The 24,543-nt window shown below is 53.1% G+C and overlaps 6 protein-coding genes across 6 annotated transcripts; 3 read left to right on the top strand and 3 right to left on the bottom strand.

Moving 5' to 3' along the window:
- Nucleotides 1-76: 76 nt before the first annotated feature.
- Nucleotides 77-2,124, bottom strand: B0T26DRAFT_269402 (uncharacterized protein). The gene has a single exon (XM_060434093.1). It carries the CDS (start codon nucleotides 2,004-2,006, stop codon nucleotides 312-314), a length of 1,695 nt encoding a protein of 564 aa, XP_060295704.1. The 5' UTR covers nucleotides 2,007-2,124; the 3' UTR covers nucleotides 77-311.
- Nucleotides 2,125-4,495: 2,371 nt separating this feature from the next.
- Nucleotides 4,496-5,321, top strand: B0T26DRAFT_645347 (uncharacterized protein; the record flags this gene model as incomplete). Its single annotated transcript, XM_060437711.1, has 3 exons — nucleotides 4,496-4,634; nucleotides 4,696-5,024; nucleotides 5,094-5,321. The coding sequence occupies 3 exons, from the start codon at nucleotides 4,496-4,498 to the stop codon at nucleotides 5,319-5,321; spliced, it is 696 nt and encodes a 231-aa protein (XP_060295703.1).
- A 1,331-nt stretch (nucleotides 5,322-6,652) lies between these two features.
- B0T26DRAFT_828404 (WD40-repeat-containing domain protein) lies at nucleotides 6,653-9,928 on the bottom strand. The gene is made up of 3 exons (XM_060447445.1): nucleotides 9,609-9,928; nucleotides 8,426-9,542; nucleotides 6,653-8,362 (listed from the first exon to the last, which is right to left on the bottom strand). Exons 1-3 carry the CDS (start codon nucleotides 9,654-9,656, stop codon nucleotides 7,092-7,094), a joined length of 2,436 nt encoding a protein of 811 aa, XP_060295702.1. The 5' UTR covers nucleotides 9,657-9,928; the 3' UTR covers nucleotides 6,653-7,091.
- Nucleotides 9,929-10,709: 781 nt separating this feature from the next.
- On the top strand, nucleotides 10,710-11,846 carry B0T26DRAFT_645553 (WD40-repeat-containing domain protein; the record flags this gene model as incomplete). Its single annotated transcript, XM_060437733.1, has 2 exons — nucleotides 10,710-10,836; nucleotides 10,900-11,846. 2 exons carry the CDS (start codon nucleotides 10,710-10,712, stop codon nucleotides 11,844-11,846), a joined length of 1,074 nt encoding a protein of 357 aa, XP_060295701.1.
- A 3,296-nt stretch (nucleotides 11,847-15,142) lies between these two features.
- On the top strand, nucleotides 15,143-17,365 carry B0T26DRAFT_675315 (WD40-repeat-containing domain protein; the record flags this gene model as incomplete). The annotated part of the gene is made up of 1 exon (XM_060439816.1): nucleotides 15,143-17,365. One exon carries the CDS (start codon nucleotides 15,143-15,145, stop codon nucleotides 17,363-17,365), a length of 2,223 nt encoding a protein of 740 aa, XP_060295700.1.
- A 956-nt stretch (nucleotides 17,366-18,321) lies between these two features.
- Nucleotides 18,322-22,707, bottom strand: B0T26DRAFT_871527 (P-loop containing nucleoside triphosphate hydrolase protein; the record flags this gene model as incomplete). Its single annotated transcript, XM_060447932.1, has 4 exons — nucleotides 22,149-22,707; nucleotides 21,688-22,049; nucleotides 19,620-21,631; nucleotides 18,322-18,533 (listed from the first exon to the last, which is right to left on the bottom strand). The coding sequence occupies exons 1-4, from the start codon at nucleotides 22,443-22,445 to the stop codon at nucleotides 18,322-18,324; spliced, it is 2,883 nt and encodes a 960-aa protein (XP_060295699.1). The 5' UTR covers nucleotides 22,446-22,707.
- Nucleotides 22,708-24,543: the final 1,836 nt, after the last annotated feature.

The following is a 24,543-nucleotide window of genomic DNA, read 5'->3' as shown; positions in this document are numbered from 1 at the left end:
GGCAATCTTGGCCAGTAGATACTCGGACAAGAAAGCCATTACGAGGATTTCGCCACATAGACACCCCATAGCCACGTACAAGAGGAATGAAATTTCTCATACACTGAGCTACATATGTATTCGTTCCCCTTGATACTAGTATCTTTACAAACTGGTATGCTAACCTGTTACATCATATACAACCGGAGATTGTTCCCGGGTGTGAAACGAGCGTTCGTCCCTATGCCATTATTTCGGCCCACGTCGGTGAGAGTCTCTGTTAAATGAGCATGCGTGGGTTGTGTACATATATATACAAACAACACCATGCACTAAGCGGTGAAAAGGGAAGCCAGCCCAGCGCCAGGCGGCCGCAGCTCGTCGAGCAGATCCTTTGCTCGCCTCTCACGCTCCTGGATGACCTTTTCCTCGGCGGCCCAGCGGCTGGTGTCCTCCTTCTTGGTCTCGGTCTCGGAGCCCCACAGACTGAGCCAAGTGGAACTACTCTTCTTAGCCTTAGCGGCTTCCGTCTTGGCAGCCTCGTCGCGTGCCAGCTGTGCTACCATCGTGGACCAGTTCTGCAGGCCCGACGACAGGCAATCCCGACATGTCCTGGAAGCTGGTTTATCCGCGGCAGACGAGGTGAGCTTGTGCAGCTGCTCCTCGGTCACGTCGACAGCCTCCCTGGTCCAGCTTAGGCCCTCCTCTCTGCTAGTGCCGTTCGGCGCCGTGTACATGATCTCGCCAATGTGCAGACTCAGAGCGGCTTCCTCGCACAGCTCCTTGGCGTCTCTGATGGGCGGGGCGACGCCGTCGTCCGGAGGCGATGGGTAGGGAGGCGGCCCGAAGAAGCTGATAATGGACTTGCCAAGGCCCGATACCGCGCCGGTGGCGGTTGCTGGTGGTGTGTCCCGCCGTGGTGCCCATAGTTGGTTTGAGGCCGAGTCAGCGAGGGTGGGAAGACTTCGGCGGGCTTTCAGGATGGAGACGAAAATAGGGAGGGCCGATGAGACGTCTCCTTGTCGTGCCCTGTAGGTTGCGTATGCCGTGAGCGCCGTGAGCAAGTTTGCCGACGGCTCGCCGGCATCTTCTTTCAGAGTCCACGTCTTGCGATCTAGAGGCTCAGTTGGTGCCGATGGTAGTTCCGAGAGCGCCAACTGAACGGCATCCTCGTACATAATGCCGGCGGGCCCTGCGATGCCCTTGAATTCCAGCCAAGAAGCATACGCTAAGCTCGCATCCATTCTTTGGCGGTTGGTTAGGCCCTCGGTTGATATGATCCTCAAGTAGATATCATCAGGTGTCTCGAATGGGAACTCGCAGTTCTCCTCCTTGGGCGCTCCATGGAACCCTGCTGGAAGGGGTCTTGGCCGGAGGTTCGACGGTCCGATCATCACCCCCGGAGGGAAGATCATATTCCTCGTCTTATCTATCACCCAACCCTCGCAGTGCTCAGCTGCTTTGGCGTAGATCATCATGGTCTCGTAATAACCCCTCCTCCAAGATTCGGGCATGGCACCGATATCCTTTGTGCCATGAGGCCTGTTTGACGGGGCATCGCGCACACCCTTGCCGTCGATGCTTGGATTCTCCAGCCTCTCAACCGAGCCTTTGATCCACTGCATAACAGCAACCCAGTCGGTGGCGCGGTGCGGATTGGTCTGATCGCGCGTACAAAAGGCGCCACGGAACCGCATGCGCGTCAGGAAGCTCCATTCGTGGGGAGTGGGATACTGCCGCTCGAGCGATTCCTGGGAGATGGCAAAGCCTGCAGCGAGAACGGCGCCGGCAGCAAGCCAGAGGTACGACGTGTATTTAATTCCAAGCTTGATTTCATATCTGAGTCGGGCCTTGCGCTCCGTTGTCAGGTAGCGGAACTGATGGGGGGCGCGTGTTCTGGTAGGCACCGAAAGGAAAGGGAGCTGTGGTCGCGTTCGGTGGATCGAGGTTCCCGCAAAGCTTCGCAACGGCGGCGACTGGAGTTTCCGGGCAAGCACCCGGCGGAGAAGAGCAAGTCTGGGCCGCATCGTGACGGTGGTTAGAAGCGCAGGCTGACCTGGTCGACTCGAGAGCGTGCTGTAAAAGTCGGAGTTCCAGGGAGGAGGAGGACAATAAATCTGTGCCTCGGATTTCCTCAGACAGGAACCATTAGGCTGCTGATGGGCTGTTCATCGAAGTTCACACATGGACTCAATGCATTTTACCTCTTTTTCTATGCAGGTCCCTGTCTCGGGCTAGGGCGTGGTTGTTGAACACTGTCGAAATGTCGATGACGACGAATTCGAACTTCATGGACATGGACTCCCCAATTTGCTTCAAGAAGCGTCTGTCACATGACCATGGCCCTTGGCAACCCCGCAAGCCAAGGGCAGGGGCAGGGGCAGGGGCCCTAGAGCTCGACAATTGCGCCCGTCTTGCGACAGCTCTGATGAGTCTGGAGCTTGGGCCGCTAGGGCAACTCCACTAACGTTTATCTCTAAAAGCGATGGTATTGCGCATGAACATCTCATCTGCTGAATGTGACTCGCAATGCAAGGTAATTCTAGAGACAGCTATGTATTCCTATAGCCGCTGCTATTTTCAGAATAGGCGTAGGTGCATAGGGTCCCTCGTCCTCAATCAGGTCGTGTCTCTTGACGGGCTCCCGACCTCCTGCGTACGAACCATTTGTAAGTGCCGTGACCCATGTGAGGCCCCGGGAATGACCCGGAGCGTGGGGATGAAGTCGTCGTGCTCGATCCTCCCGCTCGCTGCCGGCATCTCCGCCGCTTCCATCAAGGGACGGGTATATATCTCAAATGCCCATCATGAGCTCCTCAGGGTCGCATCGCAACAGGAACGTTCCCAAGCAAAAAGAAGCGAAGTCCCATCACAGATGCACAAGCTTGCAGAGAACTAACGACAGGTGCCAGAAATAGCCCAATGTCGCACCAGCCCCCTCTTCACCGCACTGCTAATCCGACGAGAATACGCTCTTGCCGGTATCACGGTCGCTATGCTCCAAAGAGAAAAAGGGTGTGCAGAATCGGGCGAAAAGCGACCGTTTGTGCCTTTGACCCGCCTTCATAGTGCCATTCTTCAACAAAATCTCGAGGCCGTGATTGGGTTCCAACCTAAGGAATGGGCGCTTACGCTGTACGCTGTCGGTGCGGGAGGGGCAACGTGCCTATCCCGCCCTTTTTTTCTGATCCCAAAAAATCTAACTAAAACGATAGCTTTCACGTACGAACCTCCGGGGGTCACAGTACAGAAGCCGTGCAGCTGACGTTCTCTCCTTGTGTTACACGAGTCTCCCTATCGTCGCCTCTCAGCTCTTGATGTTCTGGCTGATCGCGAGTTCAGAGCATTCCTTAACAGTCCAACCGTTGTGTTTCCGTCATCCGAATCACGTCGTCGCGATTATCGAGTGGTCTGCAGCAGTCGTGGCTAGACTCATTCATGTACAGACTTTTTTTTACCCCGTACAGGTGTTCTTCATCAATGTGTCCACTGTCGGATCACCTCGGTCATGGTGGTATCAACCAAAGCACAGAGGGTACCAACAGCTCCAGCTCGACTGCCACCGCACCTTTGCGACGTGAGGCCGGCGCTGCCCAAAGGGCACATCGCGCCGCCGATTGGCCGTGGCGGTTGGTGATAGCTTGCAGAGGGGAGCATGAGGGCGGGCGCATATTGGTCAAGTCTCTTCCCAAATTCAAATGGCCCCAGTGCAGCGAGTCGCCCGCAGCCGAGCGGCCAGGAGCAGGCGCTTATTGGCTGCAGCGCCGGTAGCCCGACAGGGGGCGGGAGGGTCGGCATGCACCGACCTTGAGGATTTGCGCCTGGTCCAGTCTTCCTGGCCGGCTCTGACTGGCTGGCCTGCTCGACATGGTCCTGTCCCCCAAAAAGCCGCCCAGATTGGATGGGGGAAAGACTCGGGATTTTTACTACTAGGCCCTTGCGCTTTGCGCGGGGACATTCGTCCACACCACCCCAGGTCCAGGGCCGCCAATATTGGCCAGAGCCGACAAGGCCCCGGGCGGCTGGAGAGAGGACGAGAATGGCTGCATCGGCTCTGCTGCCACCAGATATTATTACCGCTCCCGCTACCCAGCTGCCCGTTCGCTCTCGATCTCCTCTTAATAAAATTTCTCCATCGAAATCAAAGACTGCTCGAGGTTGTCAGAGGCAGTGCCTTTTTTGACCGCTTTTCCATCATCGCAGTCGCAAGCGCAGTCAAGCATCTCTCGACGACGACCAAGCCGTCATCTGCCGCCCGCACGGACAGGAACACAAAGATCGACGGGGATTTGAGATCCGGACGAAAGCGGGGTCCCCAGCGCCGTTCCGCTCAGAACTCGGATTCACTGTGAAGGAGAGACAGCGCCATTTCGCCGGCTTCCTCCCGATCTAATTCATTTTTCTAGCCGACAAATAAGACGAGAGATTACACGCCCTGAGTCTCAGAGTAGCTGTGATCGCCAACTTTCCTGTCCGACAGATCTTTTTTTATACGCAAACCCAGAACACCGTCAACATGCTCAAGTCGCTTCTCGTCACCCTTGCCAGTGCCGCTTTGGTATCTGCGCACACGGTCATCACATATCCGGGCTGGAGAGGAAACAACCTGATCACAAACGAAACTTTCCCATTTGGAATGCAATGGATATATCCATGTAAGGACTCCTTCACACTTAGTCGCGCTTCGGCCTGCACCCGTGACTAACAAACTTGTAGGCGGTGGTATGGGCACATCCACAAACAGGACAAAGTGGCCAGTAACAGGCGGAACCATCGCGTTCCAGCCAGGCTGGTTCCAGGGCCATCCGACTGCCTTTATATATGTCAATCTTGGCTTCGGAACCGATGGACCTGACCACGGTCCCAAGAATATGAGCAACCCGATGTCGCCTCCTTTCCAAATTGTCGGCCCCAGCAAGAACCCATATCCCGGCACCGTCTGCCTGCCGCAAGTTCCGCTACCGGCGGGCGCGAACGTCAAGATTGGTGACAATGCCACCATTCAGATCGTCGAGTTAGCTCTTCATGGCGCAGCGCTTTATTCGGTACGTTTCCCCATTGCTGCGCCCCTCAGACCGAGTCGGGAAGGCCCGTTGCTGACATGACTGCACCAGTGTGTCGACATCACGTTTTCCGACCCCAACGACCCCGACCTCGCCGAGGTCAACGAGACAAACTGCTTCAACAGCACCGACATAGGTTCTGCTAATATTTACACCCAGATCGTCACTCCATCTGGCGGCAACGTCTCCAGCGCCGCGCAGCGCACCCTCAAGGGCAGCACCTTCACGCTGCTCGGGTGGTTGCCGCTCGCGCTGGTTGGCCTCTGGGCGTTGGTATGATGAGTCGGCAAGATGTCCGGGAAGAAGGAAAAGAGATAATTAATCTCAAAGTCTGGCGTGATGCCTGACAGCTACCTGTCGAGCCGCGGCCTCGCCACCACCGAGCCGCGTGTATATTTCGCATTTACAAAGGCGTTCTCGGAGTGTTGTTCCTGGGAGAGACTCGGGATTAACTAGTGCGGGGGTTGCTTTTTTTATCCCTATTTAATGACCTCTTTGTTGTTGTGAGCGGCGTCTCTTGGGAGGGGCGGGGGATGAATCAGCCTTATCATGAGAAACGGTTAAGGGGGCCATCACGACGAATTGTCGGATCTCTTCGGCTTGGATTGTACGAAGGCGGAATTCCGATCTGGTCTCCCCAAGACTTGGGAGAGAGAGATGCGGATGAGATGACGTTGTGTCTCTTGTGTATGTGTGTGTGTGTGTGTGTGTTAAATGAGTCGGGCGGCTTGTGTGGGCTTGACCGCACGCGCGGCAAGGGCTTATTGAGCCTTCAGGTTGAGCACCCCGATATCAACACTTGTGGGATTACCTTGCTAGGTATTTGAGAGGCGGACATGTTTCATAGTTATCCACTATAGATTCTTTTTGAAGGCAAAAGAAATCGATGAGCATGATACCAAACAGTTCGGGAACAAGCAAGCTTGGTGATAACGGTTCTTGGCACGCCCCAACCTGCTAACCACTCTGCGAATTATCACGTCGTTGAACTGAACAAGAAAATAGGAAAGGCGAGAAACCAGGGCTCATGACTTGAACAAAATATCCCCCCCTTTTGTTCTTTGTTTCGTTTGGGGTTCCGTTCTCTCCCTCTGTACTCTGTAACCCTCGATCGAGGCCGAACATCCGGCGTGTCACCAGCCGCCGACTTCGAGAGACTTAAACTTCTTACGAGAAAGAAAGAAGGGGTGGGTTTCAACGACGCCACGAGAGCACCCCTCAACACAACCGATCCAGAAACTCTGCAAAACTGCGGCAAGCGGGTCGGTGTGATGGTCCAGTCACATTTTTTCTCGTTCTTGTTTTTCCGTCTCGCCCAACGGCAACGGAGTGGAAGTGTTCCACATATGTGCCGACAGGCTCGTGCGGTCGGAGGTGCGAAGGTTCCCGGTCTAGGAGATATCTTGTGGGAACAGCTACAACTGCTCTCTCAACTGAAGAGAGATAAAGAGCAACGTTGTGCTAATCCATGATGAGTTCAGATGGGTGTGGCTCGAATTTAGAGATAATCAAGTCTTTGTCAGCATTCTCGCAGAAATGTAAAATGAAGTGATGACGGTATTCGGAAGATGTGATGTGAAGAAGGCCCAACAGGCTGAACACATAACTTTTGAACATTTGTCTCCCTATTATCAGTACCCAAGGAACTGGGGCGGACACGAGCTTGAAACTGTGCCACATTCACGCTTTCCCTGGAAATCCTCAACGTGACATATAACCTTGAGAACTTGTCCATATTATTCTACGAATATGGCCTGGGGTTTCCAATGCTATAGAAGGATTAAAGACCGGGTAACTCTGCTTTCTCGGGTGGGGACGAACGCGTTTTTAGATTCCGGTACCGTTCAAGACGGTAACCACATTGAAGTAAGCAGCTTTTTGTTCTCTTTCTTAAGAGATACATGGGAAATAGCGTATGCCCCGGCATTCACCTCTTCTATCTGCAAATCAAATATGTAACTAGCTAGACATCGACAGCCATCAATGTGAGACTGCTTTCGCAAAATTATATACAATTAATAGTCCATCGCGTGATCGCAAACCTCTCTATCACAAATAAGCTGTGCATTCCTTCGCAAGGTCGGTGACACGCGCTTCAGTCGCCTTCTTGCCTGCTTCTGAAATCCACTTTTGGACACCCAGACTTTTTGCCAGCTCTCTCGGTTGACTTCCTGCCACAAGTATCATACCGACGGCCATGAGGGACCGGAATAAAACCTCTGAGTCGCTCTGCTTGCTGACAACTCTTTCGAGAATCTTGCACAGCTGGCCAAGGGAGCTGGGATCAACAAGCGCCTTCGTTCGCTCATTGTATGCCATGCAAGCGTAGTTGAAAGCCGCCGATGTTAGAGCAATCTGGAGATTGACGTTTTCGGTGCCGATTGGGGCTTGGCCATCAAGACCAACAATTCGCCCCATAACGCGGAGGACGTCCCGTGCTTCCCCCAAGACGAGTTTCCTGCCTGGCTCGGTGCTGAAAAGATTAACCACTACACGCAGTGACATCATGACGACGTTGGGATTCAGTTGCGCCGAATCTGTCTTGTTGACGAGTTCGGCTATCGTCGTGTCTGAATCAACAGGGGCGTCCGTGTCGAGCGCGCTTCTCAACGCAACAGATATCAAGTTGCCAAGCCTGTGATGTGCGGACGAGGCAGCACTAGGGAATACCGACAGGCACCGAAGTAGGTCGAGACCCGGAAGCCTGTCGGCGTATGGCCATTGCGTTATGACGACGAAAAGAATCGTCTCGAATCCCTTGAGATTCGCAGCTGGGGACCCCAGCTTGGTCTCCGTCCCTGCCCTAGTCAGAATTTCACGGAGCGCATCTAGGCTCGCTTCGCCATCGGGATTCAAAATGATATCCTTATGTCCTGCTTTTCCGAGCCTCTCATTAACGGTTTTGAGCCTCTTCGTGGCTGGTTCTAGCCTGGCTTGGGTCAGGGCAACGTAGACGGTATGCGGCAGTGCTTTCTTTACAGTCGGAGCAGATTCACCCGGCCTGTATCGAGACTCAGTCCCCATCGGATCGTCAGACGGCGCTTCCGTGGTCTGGCCGATCGTAGCTCCTTTGGTGTTTTCTGTAATGAACCTAGCAACGCTTTCAATGTAGGTCATGGGGAGATCGTTGTCGTTGAGGAATTTGGTCGCCGCGTCGTATGGGTTTTGTGCTAGGTTGTATGGCAACTTGAGAGTCGGCTTGCCCTCTTCAATGTCAACGTCGAATACATAATCGTATTCCTTTCCGTTATATATAACCTTCACACCACTGCTGCCGGTGTTATCCACGACTGTGCCGACATGAATCCATTGTTGCTGGCCTGCGATAGCGTTAGCAATAGTTCAGCAGGTAACGAGAATGAATATAGCTCAAGGTGACTGACCTAATGACCACTGGTACGCGCCGATGCTGCCATCGTCCTCCTTGACCGTCACTACCTGTCCATCCTTTGAGCCTAAGTGAGTCACAAGCCAGCTCTTGGGGTTGAGCTTCTCCTTGTTTATTGATTCTCCGAGCTGCTGTTGCGGTATTGCGGATGCTCGGACCGATTCCTCGAAATGGGCGATGACGTCGGGGTCTGCTGTACGCTCAGAACTGCGTGAGAATATTCGAACCACGTTATCGCTAGCGCCCGAAATGATGTCCCCATTTTCTGGGCATACAGCAACAGACCACACAGAAATGGCGGGGTGGGTTATTGTTTGAATGCACTCTGAGCCTCTCCAGATTCGAAGGGTTCGGTCTTCTCCCGAGCTGACAATCTCGGCAGTCTCCGGCAAGCTGGCAAGAGAGTAGATGAAGCTCTCATGGCCATGCAAGGTGCCGACTTCTGTACCATTCAACTTCCATAGCCGAATGATATTGTCGTTACCAGCACTCGCAAAGTCAGCGCCACTGGGATGTCCTTTGAAGCCACTGGGAAGCTTGCAGAGGGCGCGCACAACAGCGTCAGTAGACAGGGTCCGTACTGGGGCAACCTCGTTGGTATTATTCGCTTTCCGTAGATCGAAGATGCGAATATTTGTGTCTGCACTAGCAGTGATGACGATGTTCTCGTCATATGCCAGGACAGCCCAGACACTCCTCGCATCACCACCCAAATGAAGGAGCTCCTTGGACGGCTGCCACGTATCGGCCATCCAGACAATGGCTCTGCCGTCCCAGCTCCCAGATACGGCCCATGTGCCTTTCGGGGATGCGTCAAGGGCGCATACATTATTCCCGTGTCCCACAAGGAGGTGCTCGGCATTTTGGGACTCGTTGGCTGTTGCTTTCTTTACGTCGATAATGGGATCTTGACCTCCGGAGATGATGAGGCCGTCGGGGTTTTTTGACGACGGCCGCATGAACGTCAGTGAGTTCATGAAGCCATGGCCACGGTTCACCACGGTAGGTTCAAATGCTGGGGGCTTGTCCGCTGTTTTACGCCAGAGGCAAACTGTGTGATCTCGAGAGGCGGAGAGGGCGACGTTGGCCGCCGGAAAGGACACGGCGCGAACCTGTGCTCCCAAGGACTCGGTTAGACATTGCATACAGGGGGGATTGAGTTTCTTCGTGGTATTTACATCACCAGAATGGCCCTTCAGCTGGGCTGAAAGCTTGAAATCGGGCATTTTGGGCCCTGGGGTTGAAATATGAGGACGAGGTGGGGGACCTAAGCGGGCTCGCGGGATGTTGCTTGAGGGATTGGGAGGTGCGTCGCAAGTTCAAATGCAAAGGGCAAATTCAAAGGGCAAATGCGTGTTTGCACTTGTGCGGTACGAATTATCGTAAAGAAAACGCAACGACTTGTTGATTGTTCCGTCGATTTGTCAAGCAGTTGGAAGGAGTAGGAATTCGTTGGAAGCTTGGGTTAGTTAGAGTAGAACGAGCCCAGCCGCAAAAGCCGCCGCGCCGCAATGGAGGGGTGTTGGAAGACGGCAAGCTGGCAGGCGGCAGGGGCAAGCTTCAGCCCACCTTTAGCCCCACTTCTCCGCAACTGGCCCCCCTAGGCCGGTTAGGTTGCCCTTGGAAACTCATTTTCGACCAAAGTTTTTGTGCCCGAGAGGCTTCAAAGTTTTAAAAAAAAACGAAGCATATAGAGCTATAGAAAATACGTTCAGGTACAGCGCGGGGAGGCCAGGGACTTTTACTAAGAACTTCCTTACTTGGATCTCTAGGTATTGACTCGCAACCCTCTTACGTAACTGCACTGATTCGTGGGCATCAACTGAAATCAACGCTTAGACCCCTGAGCGGAAGGCCGGCCAGCTGCCTGCCCGCATTCCGTGGTTTGCCCCGCAGCGCAGCCAACTTCTGCCCTGAATCAACATTGAAGAACTTGATTATTTTTGTCGCAACATCGGCTCTTTCCTTTCGGGTCTGGCTCCGACGACAGAGGATATGACGGCCTGTCTTGCCTACATTTTCTCCCTATCATCTAACGAATTCTTTTTTACGACCCGTTACGGCCTTTCGTTTTTTTTTCCCTGAATTTGCTCCCGCTGTTTTTGCCTTAAATTTTGGCATCTTGCAGCTTTGCTCCCCAGTACCAACTGAAGGCTTTTTAGCTCGCCGCCATCGCATCGCCCACATCTCTCGACTCCTCACGCCTTCGATACATTTCTCACCGAATTAATCATCGCCTAGATTTGCTATAATCGCACTCTCTTTACTCGTCACCCACCATGGCCGATCCCGCGTCGCGGCAGTACGTTCCTCTGACCTGCCACGGCCACTCACGGCCTGTGCCACACGTGAGCTTTTCGCCGTTGGAAAAGGAGGAGGTATACTACATGATCTCTGCTTGCAAAGGTGGGTCTGACTCTATTTTTCTGTTCATTCGGCGCATTGTTGACCCGCAATCGTTTTGTGCAGATGGCAACCCGATGCTTCGCGATGGCCAGACCGGCGACTGGATTGGGACATTTCTCGGCCACAAGGGTGCCGTCTGGCAGGCGAGACTGAGCCCCGACGCGTCGACTGCGGCGACTGCCTCTGCCGATTTCACCGCCAAGGTCTGGGACACTCACACCGGCGAGCTTCTCTACGTTCTCCAGCACGACCACATTGTCCGCGCTATTGCGTACCCTTATGACAACTCTGGAATGCTGGCAACTGGAGGCTTCGAGAAGAAATTGCGCATCTTTGACCTGCAAGAGCAAAAGCCATTGTACTCCCCCACGTCGTCCATTGATCCGAACCTCGTCACACCAATTACGATCGAAACATCGCAAGCCTTTGAGATCGGAGAAGGGGCCCATAAGGATGCCATCAAGTTTATTGTTTGGGCCAAGGATCCGAACATGATAATCACCGCCTCGGGCGACACTCTTCGCTGGTTCGATCTTCCTTCTAGGTCCTGCGTTCGCGAGGCGAAACTTGATGGCGAGATCAAGTCCTGCGAGCTTGTCTCCCTCGCGCCCGCTTACAGCTCGCCGGCGGATATTGGCGGCGGCCTCCCGGTTCTTGCGGTTGCTGCGGGCAAGACCGCGTACTTCTGGGGGGGTAACCGTGCTGAAGACGATATCAAGCAAATAACTTTACCGCACGGAATTGCCAGCGTAGCCCTTGATCTAAAGGGCAGGAAATACGTGGTTGGCGAGGAGCCGGGCACGTGGGCGCGCGTGTATGACTGGGAAGATGGTAGGGAGCTTGACGTGCACAAGGGTCACCACGGGCCTATTTGGTCAATCGCATTCTCGCCTGACGGTAACCTCTACGCAACTGGCTCGGAAGACGGCACAATAAAAATGTGGAAAAACTGCGAAGGGTATTATGGTCTTTGGCGAGGAGGCTTGTCTACCGGTAGCGGCACGGACTAGGAGGCGATTGAGCGCTCCGGCTATTCCTCGAATGATACCCACATCGAACTTCCCACCAGTCCTAAGCAGTGCGATGATGCTCGCTTTGTCGTGTCAGGTGCGGCTGATTTCATCGGCTTGGAAGACATGGCAATGTCTTTTTTGGACCCGAGTGCTGACCTGCTACTCAGCTATTCCCCGCCCAATCTTGACATAAAACCAATGCCCGCCTCGCCGGATTCGTTCTCGGCCTGCTCCGACCTTCTCTTGAGTTATGAGGAATCCTCAAAATCCACAAGACATCGCTGCAGTTGTCAGTCGTGCCCTTTACACGGCACGGAGGGGCGCCGGGGAAATCGGCAAGCTAATAGCGTTCGTGGGCTTGGGTTTAATAGCGTTTTGGCATTTGATTTAGTGACTTGAGTGACTCCTATGGGGGTTTTGGGCTGAGCCTGGTGGATATACAGATCATTCTAATTCGATGGTCGATCCGAGGAAATGGATTGTTCATATTCAGCAATACACGATGGCTCAGCCAGGAGACTCAAGCATTTGCTAGTTTCACCCCAATTGCCCCTTCTGAAGAATTACAGGCTTAAACTGACCTATGATGGGCGCTTCTTACCCCGATAAGGCAATTGGTACACGATCTTCAGCTTAGACGACCTTTCTGCTGGCAGTCTCGGACTGATATTTGCAAATATTCTCATCTTTCACATATTTATTCCTGAAAACACAAGTGATGACTGTGTAAGATTCTTGCTTGTATGACTTATGTGTCGAGCTAGGCCTTTGGGTGATGAAATGTTTCCTCTCTTGGTTCCTCTTCCTGCCCGTTATACTTTCCTGGTGATTTTCTTTGGTAATAGCTCCAACGGCAATATTAGCTCAACCTGCCGCAGGTCAAAAGCGACTGCTCGGCTCCCAATGTTTCTAGTGAATATCGCCAGGTTGCTCTACTGTCTGCCTCGCTTGTGCCTTCTTCGATTAGACATGGGATTTTCTAGGGTTTATTATTGATCATTGAGTGAAATATTGGAACTAGAGTCTTGGTTCTGGGGCTTATTTTGTGCGCTCAGTCGAGGAAAAGCTCCGTCTCGTTCCCATTTGGCATTTTTGCCTTTCCGTTATTTATTTTCCGGGCAGGCCAAGGCACAACCGGCGACTTGGCAGCTCATCTACTCTGATATCATCGAATTTATACTTCGAGAAGTTCAATATCTATTTTGACCTGGCCCGTCCTTCTTGAACTCTGTCGACACCGATTTAGTTCACACTTGGTATCCAACAATCTCGGTAATTGGGTAGGTGTTCCCTTTAACCCCTGAAGGACTGTTGGAGTTAACTTTATGAGGCGTGAAAGGCCCAATTATCTTGGCAACCGGCCTTGAGAGGGTTTCTCCGTGGGATGCAATTGGGACGTCTAATATAGAAGAATGCCAGAGGTTCTGGGTTAAACCTTCCATTCTAGGCGGCGCGCTACGCTCCTGTCACCTCCTGGTAAAAACTAGAAATAGACTAGGGAGGCACACAGGAGATATCCGTGGTCCAATTTAGACTCCCACCACAATTAATTTTGCTACGGGGCAGCCGACGTTCAGTCTCAGCCATTGCTCTGACTCTGGGCAATCAACATATGGTACCAAGCTACCAAGATGTCCTCTGATCGGCACGGATTTCTCAGGGAGTTTTTCATAGATTCCGACAGCATTCTGCCTGCCTACCGCAGGGACAAGTTGAAATGGATCAAGAGTGTGGCTAAAGAGACCGATCGGAAAGCTATGAGGAGTGCCTGGAGGAAAGTCTCACAAAAGGAGGAGGCTAAATTGGCACCCAACCACATCCGAGAGGCCATGTCGCCCAGGCTGAGAAGGAGGTTAAAGAGATGCGGTATGGGCTAGATCTCCATCTTTAGGCGATGGTTTTGCTTGGCTTGGCTCGCGTGCTAGATAACCAGTCTCTTGATTGCTAACCGGATCACTTAGCCGTAAAACGGGCAAAGACTGGGAAAGCAAAGTTCAACAAGCAACTGGTGGGTTCGGAAGCTTGAGTGTCAGTTCTAGACTTCCGGATCCATATTCCCAGTCCCAGGAACACATCGGGTGTGCCTCCGAGGGTACTATATAGTTGCCACCACTACATCCCTCCGAGTCTCACAAAGCAAGGCAGCCCTGCAGCGACCCAATACCCAAAAATCTTCAAGATGACTTCGCTAACGCTCAGGCTCTCCCGGAAGCCGGAAGCCGGCACTACAGACCTAGGTTACCAACTGGCTTCCTCCGCACCATTGCCATCAGTTGAGAATGTCGCGGTCTGTGAGCGGCCCTCTGAGGCTAATAAATCACCAAACATACCCGCACTACTGACTGGGGAACAAGGATATGAGCCCAAGCGCTCGGTCAGTCCGCTCACATTCCCACACCTGTCAGTAGCAGCTCATGACGCAGGGTTGGTTGAGATCAGGAAGGAGCTCAGCGCGCTCAGTTCCGTAGTGAGAAACTTGATAGACCAACAAAAGCTCCTGAAGGGGGATGTAGCCTCACTGAGAGATGAGGCTTAGACAATCCGTGACCGGGCCGGAGTGTCGAAAACGGATATCCAGATGATAAGGGAGGGCATTGATTCTTGAAAGAGGCAGTCGGAAAGCCCCAGGAGAAGGAGCTCCAAAGAGCTATGGAGACAAGAAAGATGATGACTACCCTTGGGGCAACGCTGATCGAGCTTGGCAACACCTTGGCGAGCAATTCGGGAATCTAGAGGCGACTCCCAAGCATAAGTTGCGTTCGTCGTTGATACCAGTACCGGTTTCCCGTAGCGATGTTCATCTTACGGGTCGGGTAGGGAAAGGCAGCGTCTAGTTCGTAGATTGGCCGGCAAGTGGTTCTAAATGGAAAAATTACTGCGTTTTGATCGCCGAGAGCCAGAGGCACAGTCCAATCTCATGGTAGCTTATTAGCCTGTGGGTTTCCAGCAGCAGACCTCGAAGTCAACGAATTTGTCGTCAAAATACATCGGTAGACACAATACCTGGATTACACAATGTCGACTCGATGTGGGGTTGTGGAAGACCCCGCTAGAAGAACTGCAGGGGTCGAGTTTTGGCAGCTTGGGGGGGTTGGAGTAGTGATGGCAGCCTCGCGTTGAGTTCCCGGCAAGATTTCCACAAAGCGGACCGTGTATTACCCAGAAGCGTGTTCGTAATCCGCATTGGTAACCTGCATTTGCTATACCTTCGCAGTCTATCCAATTACTGCGCAAACGTCGCCCACAGCTATCAGCCTTTTGACCGAATTTGACGATTCCAATTGACTCGCAACATGGACGACGAGTACGGCAGTTCCGAAAATGAACAGGATGAGCTTATGGACGAGGCGGACGACCTAGAGCCCGATCATGACGGAGAGGAGGAGAACGAAGAAGAGGACGACGAGCAAGACGAGCAAGACGAGCCAGAACCTGAGCCTGAGCCCGAGCCCGAGCCTGAGCCCGAACCCGAACCAGAGCCCGAACTGCCAGAGCCCGAACCAGAGCCGGAGCCAACCGAAGGCAGCGAGTCTCAAGCACAGACGGCTGGCAGCCGTCCGGATGGCGAACAAGACGCCAATACCGCCGACCAACCGGCTGCGGGCACGACGTCAACGCCCGCAAGCCCGCTGACGGCATCGCAATGGCGGCCAAGGCTACGGCACGAGTACATCACGGCTCCGCTCTACGACATCGTCCCCACAATGGCCGCGCCCCAGGCCACCAGCATCAATGCTATCGCTATCACGCCCGACCTGCGCTACTGGATGACGGGAGGATCCGACGGCTATATCCGGAAATATGACGGCATGGGCACCATCAACGGAAAGCAGCAGTTGACGGTGGCGCAAAAGCATCCGTTTGTGGACAGCGTCGTCAAAGCCGCCATTCTGATGTCCTACTGGGAAAACGAGGAACCACCTACCCCCAACGCCCGAGCCGAGGAGCGCGTTACGTCGCCCGTCTACAGTCTGGCCGTCCACAGCAGCGCGCTGTGGCTGCTGAGCGGGCTTGAGAGCGGAGGCATCAACCTGCAGAGCGTGCGGCACGACGAGGGCAAGAGGATACACTGTCTGCGCGACGGCGGACACACTAATGCCGTGAGCGTTCTGCAGCTGGCTCCGGACGAGAAGAGCGTGCTCAGCGGGAGCTGGGACAAGTCCATTCTGGACTGGGACTTGAACAATGGGCAAATCATACGCCGATTCGAAGGCATAGCGGGCCAAATATCGGCCATCGAACTGCGGCCGGCCAACGGAGCACCGATACCTGCCGAGGCAGGCGACCCCGAGATCAAGAGCGACACGTTCGAGAGCAGCAATGCCAGACCACGGCCTAACGGCTTTTTTACTGACGGGATCACAGAGGGGACCAGCACAACAGTGGTCGGAAGTGATGCCGCCAATGACGGAGCGACTGCTGTGGGGGACGGGGCCTCTCCCGAGCACGAGTCGTTGTTTGGTAGTCCGGGCGGATCCCTGTTTGGAGATAACGATACAATAGGGGGAGGCGGGAATAGAGGCGGAGGTGGAGGCGGAGCCTTTGGGAACGACGACGACGTTGACTTCTCGGGAGGTATGGATATGGGAAGTCTTCATGAGGAATCGACTCACCACGGGCTAGACAATCCTGGGGAATTCGTCATGGGGGATACCGACATGTCGAACGGGCCTGGAGATTCGGGGATGGCGCAGTCTTCCACAGAAGCCAGTGGCGGTGCCCCTGGGGATTTATCCAACGGTCTATCTAACGGAACACTGTCCGAGGGAACTGTCAATGGTGATATAATTAAGGACACGGCTATGGGGTTTGGCCAGCAGTCCTCGGAAACGCAAAATCCTTCCTTTTTGACTGAACATGCTCAGACCCAGGAGCAGCAGTCTGCCGATGCCCCGTCCCAAAACGTCTACCAACCGGCTGTTGCTCAACCCTCTATGGTGTACGGCTCTGCGCCGCCTCCCTCCCACCACGACCCTACGCAGTCCTCTTCCACCACCTTTCTCTCTACCGCAATAGACGGGACGATTCGGATCTGGGACAGAAGGACTCCAGACCCTGTAGCGCGCATCGGCAACCGACCTGGCGTGCCTCCCTGGTGCATGGGCGCGTGCTGGAGCCCAGACGGCAACTGGATCTACGCCGGACGCCGCAATGGCACCGTTGAAGAATTCAACATCCACAATGCGCGCAGCGGCTGGCGGCCGGAAAGAGTGCTCAAGTTCCCCAACGGCAGCGGCCCCGTGAGCACCGTGAGAGCCATGGTCAACGGCCGCCACCTCGTGTGCGGGTCGCACGACATTTTGCGGCTCTACGACCTGCGCGAGAACGCCGCCTTCAAGCACTCTAAGGTCCCCTTCATCATCATTCCTGGCCCCCCTCGAGCGGGCGTCATCTCTACACTCTATATCGACCCTTCCTCGCGCATAATGATCTCAGCCGCCGGCACAAGGGGCTGGGAAGGCACCTCCACCGAGTGCCTCATCGGCTACGAGATTGCCGTCGCCGCAGCCCAGTAGAGAGAGCCTTGCTGAGCTCCCCGGATTCGGCTTCCCATCATCGCGCTCTCCATCCTCCATGTCCACCGATAGGCTCCGATGCCGTGATGAACCTGACCACAGCCATGTCACCAACCTTAAGCCCTAGCCCGTAATCAATTCCAGTGGCAACCCCTCACCCTTTGCCGCTGTCGATAACATGGTCATAACTGGTATAATTGTGACCGACACACATACTGCAATGGATATTGAATCACGAGAGACGAAGCTCCACATTCCCCTTTATTTCCTCCAAGTGCATGCTCCATGCTCCACGCTCCCCTTGTTTTGGCGGTGTCTCGCCAACCCGAGGAATTATTCCAGCTTTTGCTGCCGTCCTGTCGTCAAAGCGGATACTTTTTTTTTTAACATCAACATCGAAAAGCGAATGAGCCGGTCGGCCTAGCTTGTAGCGGATCGTTTCAGGGGGAAGTTGGCGTTGAACCTTTTCCTCTTAAATTACCTATGTCAACATATTTGTTTCTTATTTATTAACCTTTGAATCAGCCAGTCTCTCCATTGTTTAGCTTGTATACGTCAGTTGGTAAATACCCGGCGGGGAAATCAAGGCGTTTTGCTTGGGAATCTTCCACACTGTCTAGTCTTGTCTTGTCTTGCTTTCTCGTTCCAAAAGACTGAAGTGAGTACCTATATTACTAGTATTTGTAGTTTCCCACCAAACTCCAGCATCGCGGCGCGGCTTAGTGAATTTAGTGTATTGCTAATCGTCAAGTAATAAACCACTGCCTGACCAAGATGGCAAGCCCATAGAGTGATTCTGTAAGTTCCCTACAATAACACCATACTCGCTAGCAACTCGCTACACGTGTCTTTGCTCATTCTTCCTCAAGTCAAATCCGTCGTACTGCGAACTACCCGAACATCTCCCTTTCTCACCACTCCAAACACACCGATTCCGTCTTCCTCCATTCATTCCCTCAGAACCATATGAGCCAGTCCTCTTTGCCATCTTCCCGCGAGTCCACGACATTCTTAACGTTTGTGGTAGAATTCTCGAGCATCGTAGACACACTCTCAACGGTTGGGGCAACATTCTCGACAATTGCTGCGCCCTCATCAAACCCCTGGCACTGAATACCGAGGCCATTGTTAGTGAAGCTGTCGCAGATATCCGATGCCTGGCAAGCGGCTTTGGTTTGATCCTCAGTGAATCCAACAGATGGGGTAGTAGCAGTATCGGCCTTGTAATACATATCGCTTTGGAAAGCGGATGAATCCGGGCTTCCCACCCCGGGGTTACCAGTACTCTCTTCAACCAAAAAGGAAATTAGGTTCTCTTCATCAGGCAGCACTGGTGAAATTTGAGATTGCGTCGAGTCAGACTTGTGCAACTCCAAAAGTTCCTCGCGGCGACCTTGGTAGTGGTGAGTCTGTCGAAACCCATCCACCAAGGAGACCGGCTGATAAATGTCCAGAATTGTTGTTGTTGGAGCCGAGCTGGCTTGGGCAGCATCACCCAAACCCTGAATGTCAAGGCCTTTGTCGAGCAGATCGGGATTATTAGCAATATCCTTCCATTGCCGGGAGATTTGATGGGCAGATGGTCCCGAAGAACAGCGCATACCGGTAGCGTTCTGGCCAGCTTTGGCAATTGGTCGGAAGTTGGGTGTGCGAGAGAAGACCCTCACCTTATCCTGTTGCCTATCCGATCGACCACGCGGATGGCTAGGCGCCAAGCTAGTTCTACGATTACTGCCTCGATGGCGCGATTTGTTGTCATGGGTGTTGTCGTTGCTGGTACGTCCCTGTTTTTGAGCCTGTTGAGGCTGCTGAGGGAGTCGGCTTGCATCGTTGTCTAATGGGATCGAGGTGGTCCTGATCGCAGCCTGGATCATGAAGCTTTCCCCTCCCACTGACTGAAGGAGTTCCTGCTCAAGTGAAAGTTCTTCAAAGGCCACAGTAGCTTTGGCCAGCCGTGCTTCTTCCGCCTCATGCCGGATACTGGTGGCGCGAAATTTTTCGCAGTCGCAAAAACACTTCTGGCTGCAGAATTTCTGGCAACCATGCCCGCAACTGAGATTATTCTTGCAAGCATGACTGCAAGGAAGGCGAGCGTGTGCAGTCTGATGACACTTCAGAGTGCACGGGTGTCCACAGGGTCGAATCTCTTTGCATTGCAGATTGCAGCCGCCTGCATTGTCGCCCCAATCGTCCACTGTTTGGATCCATATCTCGTTGTTGTGCGGCTGGCACACAAGAGGTAGACCCTTCTTACGTTGGACCCTCTGCTGCTCGGAAAACCCATTCCAGATTTTCGCCCATAGAACGAAGGACGATTGGTTGGCTCTGAGGACATTGTCGACATTTCCAAACATGAAGAACCCAAGACGGGCACGGCTGATTGCGACTACCGCACGTCGTTGGTCTTCCAAGAAGCCAACCGCAAATGGGTTACCTGGCAAGGGACTTCTAACGAGCGAGAGAAGCACTATATCGTTCTCCTCTCCTTGGTAAGAGTCAACCGTGAAAACATTGAAGTGGAGGCCAATGAGCGAGTCGTGCTTTCTCAACAAGGACAATAAGTGCTTCCGCTGTCCATTGTAGAAGGTAAGGATAGTGATTTTCGACGCATCAGTGCTATTGGCGACGAGATAGCTGAAGAAGTTGACAATCATATGTGCTTCTTGATCGTTCAATTTGCTCATGTCAACGTTCATCTCCTCTGGCCATTCATGATCAAAGAAGAAGCAGTTCCGACCACCCATTCCGGGCACGTCTGGTCGATTGGCGGCGTCCTGTACAACGGGGTGGTCCTGTAGCTCCGGGTAGAACGGCTTTAAAATGTAGCTTAGCTCGGGCTTCATCCGGCGTTGATGCTTCAGCATCACGAAAGGCATTTTGAGATTGACCATGCGCTGGAAGAGAGAGACATTGAGGTTGTAAGGCTCTTCTCCTAGCCATCGGATGTCGCAGTTAGGCGCCAGCTGCTGATGGTCCCCGACAAGAATCAGCTGCTGGAGGCTCGGGAAGAGAGCCGACGTAATGTTGGCCTCTCGTGTCTCGGCAGCCTCTTCGATCAGGAGAGAACGAGGCATCAACGCAGCTAAAAAGCCACGAAACTTGGTGAGGCCCGTCGTGGTACACCCAACAACTTCGATGCCCTCAGAGTCAATTAAATTGGTGTCTCTGGCCCACTTGCTTGCCTTGAGTTGTTTACATAGGTAAACATTCTGAGCGAGGAGGGAGGTGAGCTTTGGCGTGGTAGCTTCCAGCAATTTAGCCTGCAAGAGCTGGTATACCGCACCGCGCATGTCTGGGCCGATGCAAAACAAATCGCTGTTATCTGCCAGTGCACGCGCGGCAGCGCGCTGCCAACGCGAGACATGCGAGGGTTCTCTGCCGGACCACATGTGAGCCAACTCAATTAGCTGGCCCCTGATACGGTCCAAATCTTCCTCGTCTTCGGCGATATTGTCCAGGTCGCCGTCGAACTCAATTTCACGCTTCGCCTCGGCCTCATCCAGGTCTTGCTGGGTTGGATGCTGGTCCCGCAAGATCCGAGCTGGAATGAGGCTGTCACCAAGCCAGAGCGCAAACGGCCCCTTCTCAACATCAGTCTCCATGCTTTCGTCATACAACGATGAGAACTGATCCTGAGTGATGATCCCTGCATCCAAAAGTGCAGAAGGACTAATGAGGTTGTCGCCAAAGACGCCGCTAACCAAGTCTTGAATGGCGTCAATGTTGGCGCGATGAGAATGAACAAGGCCTCGATATCGCTTGTCTTGAACTTCTTGGCAGCGCATGCGAGTCTCATACACCGTGTGGGGTCGAATCATGGGGCTCTCGGTCCTTCTGCCAACTCGAAGAATATTGGCGCCATTGTTCAAACAGTGGATAAGAATCTGGTCCAGAGCGTGGTTCGTCTGGGCGGCAACAATAATCGGCGGACCTCCTTGCTTGCGGCGGGTGGAAAGGATCACTTTGATCGCCTCTATGGATGTAAACGTCTTTCCAGTGCCAGGGGGGCCCTGAACAATTGCGAGCTCGTTGGAGACAATTTTATGTACGCCTTCGAGTTGCGAATCGTCCAGTGTCGAAGCTCCTTGAAGGCCAGGAGGGCCACCCTCTAGAACATGAAAGGTGCTCATGGATTCTCGCAAAGTGTCGCCGTTCTCGGTGGCGCGGTGGATGAGTGAAGAGAAGTCCATCCAAGGATACTCTTCAATGAACGCGGGTGGTGTATCGTGGACATGGTTGCCAATAAGATACTTGTCCAAAGGCGAACTGATAGGTTTGTTAGTTCTGCATCATATGACGCTGCAAAGGGGTGGCCAACTTACTATGTCTGAGCGGCGTGCTGCAAGCCGACGAGTGCGTGGCGTGCTGACTCGAAATACCCGTTTCGAGACTCAACCATGACCAGTTCCAGGTTCGGATCCAAAACGGCATCTTCCGTATTCGCCCACATCAGATCAACAAGTGGCGGGTCCTGGTCAAGGCCATCTCGGTATGGCCGTTGGGCAATTGTGGCGATCTTGCAGATTGTCTTGAAGTTGTTATCCTTCGTAGAAATCGCGACGATGGTCCCCGGCCTGAGCCTCCTCGATTGCTGCCACTTGATCCTGTATGTCGACCGCTTTGTCGAGAACTCCACGCGTGCGATAGGCCCGAGGCGTGACATTAGATATGACTTGACTCGAACCTGAGAGAAATGCGATGATCAGCGTGGGTGTGTTAAAAGGCAGGAATAGATGGAACATGCCTCGGTGTAAATGCATGAGAACTCATCATCCATTGGCACCTTCTTGTTCTTGATGGCATCTTTGTAGAGTCCTACGGAGAACCGTAGACCCTCAACTCCTTCGCGACGCAGGATCTCGTATTGCGCCTCGAGATAGGCCTCTTTTGAGGCCCAGGGAGTATCGACGGGATTCTCTGGCGGATCCTTTGTGTCATTCTCAGTTGCTAGAATCTCGCGAGCTTGTGGGAGCTCCGAATTCGACTTCCAGCCCTGGGTTGCCTCAGGGCTAAAGTAGACATGCTCGTTGACAATGTCGAGAGCGCGCTGCATTGTGTCAATCTTCCCGAGCTGGGACATAATACAAGCCCCACGGCAGTGGGTAGAAGAGATCGGGACAGTAATTCTGTAGGACAAAATTGAAGAATGCGAGGGCACAAAAATGGCGGGGTACTACAGCTTAGGAGAGTGGTGTATTTGAGGAAGATGGACGGAAGGGAGGAAGGCGCGCAAGAATACAGTGTGGCTAGCAGTCAAGTACAAGGTCCGACTGCCCACTTGGCAACGCTAGGAAGAAGACGCGGTCCGCAATAATTGACGCGAGGTGACTCGACCAATGGTAGGAGCGAATTGGTGGAGTCTATCAAACAGGACGGCTATACAAGAGGTGCCAGACGGGGGTGGACGTGTGGGATGGGGCTGTCGTCCGAACAAGAGTGCTGAGGTGACTGCGGTTGCCCCGGCACCAAGGTCTTCTGTAGAAGGCCAAGGGATGACAAAGAAAGCGTATGCTCAAATTCGAATGAAATAAAGGAAGGAGCTTAGGACCACATGGGCAGAGCATGGTGAAGTCGGGTTGATGGTGCAGCCATGAGAAAGAATGGAAGTGAGCACTTACTTCGGCGTTAACCGAGGGACGGCTAGCAGCCATGTTCATCCAAATAGCCTGTAGATTTTCAGCTAACATCTATCCTGTGCAGTCGCGGAGTCGCTCGTGACGGGAGGATACTGGAGTTGGGACAAATTTCAGTTAAGCACTGGACAGAATCTGGGAGACGGACACGGCGAAGAACGCGAGGCCTCCTTGCGCGGGAACATGTAATGTATATTAGTAATTTGATAGTACTCACCAGGAAAAGATAGAAACAGTCGTCTAACAGGAATGAGCCGCAAGCTCGCAACGGTAGCCTCGAAATCTTCTCGCGCTCAAGGAGCTGTTCGCTTGCAACGATGTCGTTGTGCCGAAGAAAAGAGGGAGCTTAACAGCACTCTTCAAGTCTCAAGAGTCCTTTTCAGGTGGAGATGAGGACAGATACCCACCGGCACTCGCCCGGCAAGCGCGACTGCGTGCCTGCCTAGCCTGAGCTGGATTATCATTTCCATTGGCGTTTGCCAAACTGCGCAGCAATCTGCCTTCTGTGCCCACCCGTTCAAGCCGTCAACGGAAAGAATTTGCAGGTGCCCTGGGCGAAAACTTTGATCTTGCATGGCGGTGGAAATGCCTGTGTCAATCTTTAATGTGTACGTGGTGATGGGTATGAGCAATTTCACTTTTGTGATATATCTGACTGTGGAAGTCCCTCCTTAAGGCAGCAAGTCCTGTTGAACCAGACGAAATATAATATGTACTGTAAGTTTACAGTGCACTCAAGTCATGGCAATTAATTGCTCTGGCGATTGCTTGAAAAAGACGCAACCGCATTGCATCTGTTGTCCTGCAGGTAAGCAGTTTAAGGGGTTATTCAAACACTTAAACTTAAACTGCACTAAGTGCTTGGTTACCTTACCCAAAACACTACAATGCAAGTATGCCTTGTCGGGTTCGAGGGGTTGGTGCTTGTTGTGGTTGAATTGGAGATCCAGTGGGCTAAAATACGGGGTATATCGAATAGTACTTTCATTATGTCTGAAGATTGACACTGGTTTCTCATTGCCAGAGTCAAATGTCAATCAGCTGATAGTACGACATCTCATAGCGACTTGAAACACCGCTTTGTAGGAATGCGCTTAATCATTCAGAGCTATCATTTATCATTCAAATAATCTTGACTATTCTTGAATGCCTTGAACCAAAAGCATATATTTCTCCCCCTCAGATTGGACCAGCGGAAGAGCGCAGAAAGCCACCACTAGTTCTACCACAATTGCTGTCACCAGGAAATACAAAAAGCGCGAAGCTGCTGACACGGAAGCCGGATATGACACACAACCTAATTATGTTGAGCAAGGAAACAGCACATGATGCACCGTGAGCAGAACTCGCGGCAAGGCACAGCCATCAAGACGAATAAGCCAACCAACCAACCAACCAAACAAGCAAACAGTCACAGGAAGCCGCCAATGTCCCCGGAATGTTGCGGACTACGTCCCTTGTCCGCAACCAGTCCTGAATCATAACGAATGATGTCAAGCCCGGCCGATCTGCCATGGCAGAAGTGGCTGTCTCAGCGGGTGTCTG

Source organism: Lasiosphaeria miniovina (genome assembly GCF_030549165.1).
Source record: "Lasiosphaeria miniovina strain SMH2392-1A chromosome Unknown B0T26scaffold_4, whole genome shotgun sequence".
Classification (NCBI taxonomy): domain Eukaryota; kingdom Fungi; phylum Ascomycota; class Sordariomycetes; order Sordariales; family Lasiosphaeriaceae; genus Lasiosphaeria; species Lasiosphaeria miniovina.
The sequence above is the reverse complement of the archived record's forward strand: the minus strand, read 5'-3'. Positions and strand labels throughout refer to the sequence as shown.